General features: G+C 38.5%; 2 protein-coding genes across 5 annotated transcripts in view; one reads left to right on the forward strand and one right to left on the reverse strand.

Moving 5' to 3' along the window:
- Positions 1-254: 254 nt before the first annotated feature.
- Positions 255-5602, reverse strand: LOC111803685. Of its 3 annotated transcripts, none has more exons than XM_023688204.1 (5): positions 2116-2489; positions 1823-2016; positions 1610-1643; positions 893-1506; positions 255-791 (listed from the first exon to the last, which is right to left on the reverse strand). In XM_023688204.1, exons 1-5 carry the CDS (start codon positions 2432-2434, stop codon positions 537-539), a joined length of 1416 nt encoding a protein of 471 aa, XP_023543972.1. In that variant the 5' UTR covers positions 2435-2489; the 3' UTR covers positions 255-536. The 3 variants fall into 3 exon arrangements, with proteins under 3 accessions (XP_023543972.1, XP_023543971.1, XP_023543970.1); XM_023688203.1 differs by lacking the exons at positions 893-1506; positions 1610-1643; positions 1823-2016; positions 2116-2489 and adding exons at positions 3824-4437; positions 4505-4538; positions 4638-4831; positions 5110-5602 and having other exon boundaries at positions 279-791; XM_023688202.1 differs by lacking the exons at positions 255-791; positions 893-1506; positions 1610-1643; positions 1823-2016; positions 2116-2489 and adding exons at positions 3386-3745; positions 3824-4437; positions 4505-4538; positions 4638-4831; positions 5110-5598.
- A 1741-nt stretch (positions 5603-7343) lies between these two features.
- LOC111804515 (probable serine/threonine-protein kinase abkC) overlaps positions 7344-9120 on the forward strand; it is a 5280-nt gene continuing 3503 nt past the window's right edge. Inside the window, exon 1 of one of the 2 annotated variants that reach the window (XM_023689346.1) lies at positions 7344-7748. In XM_023689346.1, coding sequence (XP_023545114.1) covers positions 7373-7748 — 376 coding nt within the window. In that variant the 5' untranslated portion in view covers positions 7344-7372. Of the gene's footprint in view, positions 8009-9120 lie in introns of both variants that reach the window. The other variant, XM_023689347.1, reaches the window with a different exon arrangement.

Consider the following 9120-nt stretch of genomic DNA (forward strand, 5'->3'; position numbering starts at 1 on the left):
GTTACCGTTTAGTTGATTGTAATATCATCTTTCATCATTTATTACAGTCAAATATCTAGATATTTATCTCTCCGTATTTACCTTTGTTATTGTTATAGGAATATATCTACTATTCATTTATTTTTTTTTTCATTTATTATTATTTCCATATAATATGTAATTTATTTGATTCTCTCGATCATCATCAATATAGAACTTTCACCACTATTTAGATGGACAGTTTATAAAATTATAAAATTAGTATTCCTTAGAGATGTGCAAACAATTGAAACCACAACTTCCAAGAACAAACCAACAAAATGAAACATTGAAATGTGTTTTGAAGCATAAATAGCAACAACACACAAACACTTGAACATAACATAATAATTTAAGAAACATAAAGACTTCCTACGTACCCAAGTAGGGCTCCTTATTCAGTTACATTTATTGGAATCATATTCATTTCATCACACTTATTATTTAACATAACACTTATTATTTCCGTTTCATTTATGAGAAGGAACCCATTCAGTCTTCACATCCTCCTACTGCCTTTAGGGAGGAGAAACGAGGAAGCCTTTGGTACCCAACCGAGTTGAGTTGACATAATCTTGAGGGCAATGAGCATTAACTCCAGGCACAAACAATCCAAACATCCTCATCATTCTCAAAGGCACTCCTTCCTTGTACTCCCTTCCCTTTATCAATACAATTAGTAAGCTTCTTCCCAACTCCATGAATGCACGAGTTCGCATCATCACTGCTCCCATCATCGAGAAATAGTTCTTGAATGGCTCTTCTTCAAGAATCTGAAAGCCCCACCAAAAGCATATATATATATATTTTTTTTTTCTCAATCTAGATTTGATTGTAAAGAATTAATTTATTAATTGATTAATGAATTAATTACCTTGGCTTTATAGAAGAAGTCGAAATAAATACAGGGTCCGAAGTGTTTGAACATAGAGGCCTTGTCATCCAGGGGTAGCCGAGGGACCATGTCAAAACCATACACGAATCTGTGGAAACCAATCTTGTATTGCGAGTATGTTTTGAGCATAAACTCTCCAAATTTGGAGTCTCCAACCCGAGGTTGTCCATATGTGTACACTCCCTCTAATCTTTGTAGCAGGAACTCTTCCTGATGGAACGCCAAAATAAAGGGAAATAGTGCGGCCAAAGCGCCGCCCAGGCTGTGCCCAGTTACCACGAACTTGGCGTTCTCATTTTCTTTGAGAAGTTTAGTCAGCTTTTTTCTGAGGGTGTAATAAGCCAAAGGCTGGTTTTTATCTTTTCGGTTTACTTCCTTGGGCCATCCAACGGATTTTTGTAAGCCCAGTGCTTTCATAAACCCGGCATGGACTTTTCCAAACCCTTCCAGCTCGTACCAAGACAATTCCACGTCGGTCATCCAGTCGTAAGCACTGAAGGGCGATGTGCCTCTAAATGCCACCACGATGGTGTCACAAACAGAATTCTTATCCCGCAACATGAATGCTTGTGTTGCGCTTTTCTTTATATATTCTAGTAAATACAAATTCAAAACACATCATTTATTATTTATTTATTTATGCACATACAATAATCCATGCAGGAGTAGCAAAATTGAAAATCAATATGTTGTTACCATTCCAAAAGTTGAAAAATCCCAAGAATTCCATCTGCATAATAACAAAGAAAATATTTGAGGAATTAAAGTTTGTCCACTTTCTACATAAGCTTCATCATTTTACTTTTTGTTTTCCTAAAAAATCTCATAACAATAAATATACATTCTTTACTTATAAATTCATAATCAACGTAATTAAGTTGAAATTATTAAAAACGTGGGTTTGTGTACCTTCCAAACATCCTTCACGATCTTTGTAACGCGAGCTTCATTCTCATAGACTAGTTTAGAAGCCATCATGCAGAGAGCAGCGTTGTAGTTGGCATCCCCAGGCTTTATACTTTGGTCCAACGTTATTCTTTCATCCATATAACCAACTATTGACTGGTAATCCGCCGATGAGCTGTCCGGTAGTTTCAACTTCACTGCACAAGACAACATATATATTTGAATATTATTTCGTTTTCCTTAAGGTTATTAAAACAGAATATTAATTAAGTAAATGGGAGGGAAGTGGGGGTGACATCGGAAGATATTGAGGAGGCCAAAAACGCCGCCGTTGGCCGACAAAAAGTTGAGGCTGAACTCAACGACGAAGCCAAGGAAGGCGAGTGGGGCGGCAAACAATTGGAGGAGCTTGAGGACGATGATGGTGATGATGATGAGAATTCTGTGGGCGAAATTGAACTCGGCGGGGTGGCTGGATTCTACAAACTTTCTTTCATGGAGCTTGGGGGAGAACAAGAATTTTAACAAGTCGAAGACGTTAAGGTCTTCGGGCTTGAAAAGCATGAAGCTTTTGGAGAAGGCCTTGTTGCAGATATCATCAATAACAGCTGCCATGGCTGGAAATCAAGATGTAGCGAAGGATGCCTTGGATGAGGGGACTTGATGTTCTTAACGTTATATAAATAATACCATCTATGTCTGTACTGTGTTAATCCGTATTAAATGAGTGTTTAGCCTTACACCCTCCTGTGTTTTTAGAATGGCACAAAACCTTCAATAATTGAATTATTAATTTCATTATTTTAATAACCAATATTAATTTAAAATTGTAAATTGAATTTATCACGTCATCGGTTGTATTTATTGCGTACATTTATTCACGCACTAAATAGACTCGTACCATTTATTTGTGAAATTATTTTGTTGAATACATGTTTGAATTAAAATGGAAGGTAAATAAATTTCAATTTGAAAAATATATAATTTTATAAAACAGACTTTTGTTTTTAAAAATTCCACATTTTCTGTTGCTTTAATTTTGTTTCTCTAACATATTTGTCTCAAAAAGAAAAATAAAATAAAATCTCTTTCTGCATTTTTCTTCCTAATATTTTCATATTACTTACTACTTTGTTTGTTTTAATATTTTATGATAAATTTTAAAATCTTATATAGTTTTAAAGCATTAGAAATAATTAAATGTAATTATTTAAAAATTGAATACTCCTATTAAATTATGCAATTGAAAATTTGATATAAGTTTATTGATTCCGAATAATTGACTATAATTATTTACCAAATGAATACTCCTCTTAAAATTATTAACTACAATTATATTAAACATGACCCGGCATAATCAATTTTAATTGTGGTTAATTAATTCCTTTATTTTTTATTTTTCAATTTAAACTCTTAGAAAATAATTTTGTTAAGATTAAACTAAAATGAAGTGGTTGGAAATCTAATTAGAGTAGATTAGATTTAGATAATTATGGTTTTGAAATTTTGAATTGAGAAATTATTATTTTAAATTCCAAATTCTCCCAAGTTTATACTTAAAGCACATGGTAAAGAGTGTGACCATAGAAAGATAAGTTTAAAAACATACATTGGTACCAAGTTTGTGAGTTGTAATAATACTCACAGATGAACAAGTTACTGAATTTTGACATCATACTCGTTCAGAAAACGATCTGCGGAGCCCAAGCGAGTTGAATTAACATAATCTTGAGGACAATGAGCAGGAACTCCAGGCAATAGTAATCCAAACAGCCTCACAATTCTTAAAAGAACTCTTTCCTCGTACTCCTTTCCCCTTCTCCACCCAATTGTGAAGCTTCTTCCTATCTCAAAACATGCATGTATTCTCATCAGCACCGCTCCGACTATCGAGAAGTAGTTCTTGAATGGCTCTTCTTCCAGAATCCGCCAACCCCACCAACAAATAAAAAACGTTTCTCTTCAATTTATCTATAATAAATGTAAGCTAAGTAATTGTATTACCTGCGCAACATAGTTCCAGTCGAAATAAATACAGCGTCCGAAGTGTTTGAACATCAAGGCCTTGTCGTCCAGGGGCAGCCGAGGGACCATGTCGAACCCATAAACAAATCTGTAGTACCGAATCTTGTATTGCGACAGTGATTTCATCATGAATTCTCCGAATTCCCCGTCTCCAACCCGAGGTTGTCCGAATGTGTACACTCCTTCTAATCTTTCCAGCAGTAACTTTTCCTCGTGGAACACCAAAATAAAAGGAAACAGGATGGCCAGAGCACCGCCCAAGCTATGTCCAGTCACTACAAACCTTGTTCGCTCATTTTCTTTCAGAACTTCCCTTAGCTTCTCTCTGATGGTGTAGTAAGCTAAAGGACGTCTTTGCTGTTGTGGGTCTATTTCCTTGGGCCATCCAATGGATTTGTGTAAGCCAAGAGCTTTCATAAATCCGCCGTGGATTTTACCGATCCCCTGAATCTCGTACCAAGAGATGTCAAAGTCGGAGCTCCAGTCGTCTGCATTGAAGGGCTCTGTGCCTCTGAAGGACACGATGATGGTGTCGTGATCAGCATTTTTATCCCGCATCATGAACGCTTGTGTTGAGAATTTTTCTTGATAGTCTACCACAAAAATTAAATTCAGTTGACAGACAAGAGTGGAACAGGGATATCGTTCTTATTTTCTTACCATTCCAAAAGTTGAAAAACCCCAACAGCTCCATCTTCGAATTTTCAAAAAAGAAAAAAAAAAAATAAAAAAAAAAAAATCAGGCAATGGTAGACAAAACAAGAAATCATGCATTCAATACGAAATTTTGCACCTTCCAGACATGATTGACAGTTTGTGTAACGTAAGCTTCATTCTCGTAGACCAGCTTAGAAGCCATCATGCAGAGAGCTCCAAAGTAGTTGACATCACCTGCCTTTATTTTTTCGTCCAATCTTACTCTGCTATCCAAGTGACCAATGATTGACAAGTACTCCGCCGATGAGCTGTCCGGTATTATCAACTTGACTGCATCCAAATTAAAAGTTATGGACAATATTAAAATATGGCATCCATGATTGGGGAAGAGAAACAGATGTTTGTGAACAGAGTCAACTCGACTCTAGGGGGACATTGACACGTCATATTAGGTAGAATGGCTGTGAACGTGATTTTAAAACTCCGACAAATGGGTATGAGCTCACGTGATGTTCTAATAAGCAATATTCAAATTAATTTGGTATTGTAAATTTGTGCAAGGTTTGGGTATGTCCGTGAAGGAAAAAGAAGATCTTGAAGGGACTTACATCGTAAGATGTTGAGGAGAATGCCGGAAAAGCCACCGTTTGCGGAGATAAAGTTGAGCCAGGACTCGAGGAAGAAGCCCAGCAAGGCGAGTGGTTTGGCAAAGAATCGGAGGAGCTTCAGGACGATGATAGAGAGAAAGATGAAGAATCTGTGCCAGAAGTTGTGCTCTCTGGCGGAAGTGGAATCCACGAATTTTCTCTTCTTGAGGTTGCTGGAAAACAAAAGGCGTAACAGATCAAAGAACTTCACCTCTTCCGGCTTCAGAAGCATATAACTGTTGGAGAAGCCGCTGTTGCAGCTACAAGCACTAGCATCCATGGCTCAGGGGAACCTCTCTGCTCACGATTCTCTCAACTTGTTTAGCCAGTGATTTTGGGGATGTGGATGCCCTGCTTGCTCAATCATATATACATAAAACATTGTGTTGCTCACTCAAACTGTGGCCCACAATATAATATAGAATCATGTGCAAAATGCTTTGGATTATTAATTATTATGGCCAACCCTCCCCCCTCTACTTCTCGCGGTTAGCTACAAATTTCTACATTTATTCAAAACATTTTATACTTTATTTTCTTATTACCTATTTTAGAAACTTTTCAGACTATTCAAACTATTTTCTTTTTAAGAATCTCTCTCTTTTAAGTAAGTGTTTCTTTACAAATAAAACTTAAATTAATCACTTTTTTAATATAGATTTTAAATCAATCAACTTTTCAAATGTTTCTTTAAAAATAGATTTTTAATTAATTCACGTTTTAATTAATTTATTATCTTTTTAAAAGATTTTGGTAGGTACTCGAAATCTGGATCCTATCATTTCTTGACAGCCGAATAGTATGTCAATAATTTTTTAATACGTTGGATAATAAAGTGAAGATTTGATTAAACATACATTTAAGTAATGAAATTGAGGCACATGTTTTCATTTTTTTTTTTAATTTGACAAATAATTTGAAAAATTATGAAAAACTCGAAAATAAAATTGGGAACAAATCTGGGTAAACACGAAATCCAAGCGAAACCTACTAGGAAAGCATTGGCATTAAAATTACAAGCAAAGAAGGAAGCTTCACCCATTTATTTCCACTTGATGTTGTAAATTAATACCAGTACATAAAGCTAGGAGGCGCTCTTCTTCCATGGCGTCGAAGCGCTTCCAGGGCTCGGGAATCTTGTGATTGGCGGGCTTGCAAGATCCGGGCTTGGAGGAGGAGTCATGTGCGTGGGGGCCCAACGAAGAGTTCGAGTGGGATCCCACTGGGCTCAGCACTGGGCTCGAGTGAAACGAGTTCGTAGTCTTTTCCCCGTGATGGGCTCTGCACATACTACTCTGGCTGGCGTCAGACTGCTCACCTCGGAGTCGGTCTTCGCCAGCACCACCCGACATATAAACTAAAATTAGCTACAGCAAGTGGCTCCGCTCAATATTGGTTGAGCGATTTAATTTTGAATGATTTGAATTTCTGTAAATTACGGAGCATCCTCCCTCATTAATGGGGTTTATTTTTTTATCTAGAAAAATCATTCGGTAAATAAAGTATTTTTATCTTAAAAAACCACGGCGGTGAACACAAGATACTGTCCCTCAATTTCTTTTTCTTTTCCTTCAAAATTGGAGCCCTAATGTTTTCCAGTTTCAGTTTAGCATTCCCTCTCTCTCGATTCCCCTTCTCCCTCCATCCAGAGTGAGCGTCAGCCCTCGACCTGGCGCCGGCGACTCCCCCCCCCCCCCCCCCCCCCCCCCCCTTCTGGGCTTCTTGTCTCTGCCGCTCCCATCCTTTTGATTTCTTGTAAGATTGAAGTTGTTTGTTGATCCTTTTAACAACTTTTGGTGTTTGAAACTAAGTACTGCTAGCTTAGCGTTGGTCACCTTCTAGTTTTTGCTTCTTCGAATTTACAGATTGTATATAGTTGGCAGTTAGGCAACCAGACAGATAGTCCTCTTCTTGTAACCAATTTCTTTCACCGTCTGCGCGTGGTTCCCTGAGCCAGAAGAGATTGGATTTTATAGGACTGGATTACAAGTCAAGAACCATTGCCTTAGAGTGATGATGTTGTGTTGTTTTTCCTCAATAATTCATTAATTTGGAAAGTGTAGTTTGCTGGAATATACAGCGTTCCTTAATTTTTCTGGTTATATATTTATCTAATTTATACCCATGATTAACTACCTATCTGAAATCCAACATTGATTGTAGTTATCAAATTTTAGTGATTATGTATTGTTGCTGAAGTAATTTAAATAATGACAGATATTTGATGTTGGGGAACATAAGGAAGGCAGTGCGTTCACTTCATACAAGCCACAGACTTAGACATTTAGAAGTGAGGAACGGCGGGACGACTGTTACAGTAGAGCCTTTCTTTCACAATAAATTGTTCTCACATTATAGGTGTTCAGCTAGAGGACATGGCTCCTCCCCGTTGTACTGCACCATAAGAAGTTTAAGCTGGACTGCGAGTTCTAGAAATTTTTGTATCTGGACTACCAGCAATGTCGTTAAACATCATGCTCGCTTCGTTTGGAAAAGGGTTTCCAGCAAATTTTCTTCCAATTGCGGTAGTATTCCCACCTTAAATGAAGTTGCTCGGGCATTCTGCTTGGCCATGTCTCGTTCTCACCTGATTGTACCTGGTATCTTTGCTTTTACATGGGGAGAGCTAGCATGTGCCCAAAGAACATTCACAAGCATAGACCCTTATCCATCTCACAATTCTTTCTACATCCGGGCACAAGACGGACATGCCTATTTGATTTCATTACTATTTTCTACTTTAGAAGGCATTATATTATTTTTTAGAGCCCTTTATTTGGCAATCTTGTTCTCACCTTGCATATTGATGGCTCCATTCGCGGATGTCTTTGGATTTCGCTTCAGGAGACTCTGGCTCCAGGTTGTTCATCGTTCACTTGAAAAGGGTGGCCCAGCATTCATTAAATGGGGTCAGTGGGCTGCGACACGACCAGATCTCTTCCCTAGAGATTTATGCATAGAGTTATCAAAGCTTCACAGTAAAGCTCCGGAGCACAGCTTTGCCTACTCAAGNTAAAATTGGGAACAAATCTGGGTAAACACGAAATCCAAGCGAAACCTACTAGGAAAGCATTGGCATTAAAATTACAAGCAAAGAAGGAAGCTTCACCCATTTATTTCCACTTGATGTTGTAAATTAATACCAGTACATAAAGCTAGGAGGCGCTCTTCTTCCATGGCGTCGAAGCGCTTCCAGGGCTCGGGAATCTTGTGATTGGCGGGCTTGCAAGATCCGGGCTTGGAGGAGGAGTCATGTGCGTGGGGGCCCAACGAAGAGTTCGAGTGGGATCCCACTGGGCTCAGCACTGGGCTCGAGTGAAACGAGTTCGTAGTCTTTTCCCCGTGATGGGCTCTGCACATACTACTCTGGCTGGCGTCAGACTGCTCACCTCGGAGTCGGTCTTCGCCAGCACCACCCGACATATAAACTAAAATTAGCTACAGCAAGTGGCTCCGCTCAATATTGGTTGAGCGATTTAATTTTGAATGATTTGAATTTCTGTAAATTACGGAGCATCCTCCCTCATTAATGGGGTTTATTTTTTTATCTAGAAAAATCATTCGGTAAATAAAGTATTTTTATCTTAAAAAACCACGGCGGTGAACACAAGATACTGTCCCTCAATTTCTTTTTCTTTTCCTTCAAAATTGGAGCCCTAATGTTTTCCAGTTTCAGTTTAGCATTCCCTCTCTCTCGATTCCCCTTCTCCCTCCATCCAGAGTGAGCGTCAGCCCTCGACCTGGCGCCGGCGACCAATCGACCAATCGACCAATTGCCACCTGTTCGCGGCCACTTACCCGCTCATTCTCCCTTTCGATCGATCGATTTTGCGGCTCGCGGGACAAGGTTCTCGCCTCCCATCCCTTATATCCTTTCTCTTCCTTGGTAAGATTTGAGTTTCTATCACATTCTCTTCCTTTTCGGTTTATTTTATTTGTGCCCTCCCAATGCTCGCCTCCCCGCCACCCCCC

Source organism: Cucurbita pepo, chromosome LG10 (genome assembly GCF_002806865.2).
Source record: "Cucurbita pepo subsp. pepo cultivar mu-cu-16 chromosome LG10, ASM280686v2, whole genome shotgun sequence".
Lineage (NCBI taxonomy): Eukaryota > Viridiplantae > Streptophyta > Magnoliopsida > Cucurbitales > Cucurbitaceae > Cucurbita > Cucurbita pepo.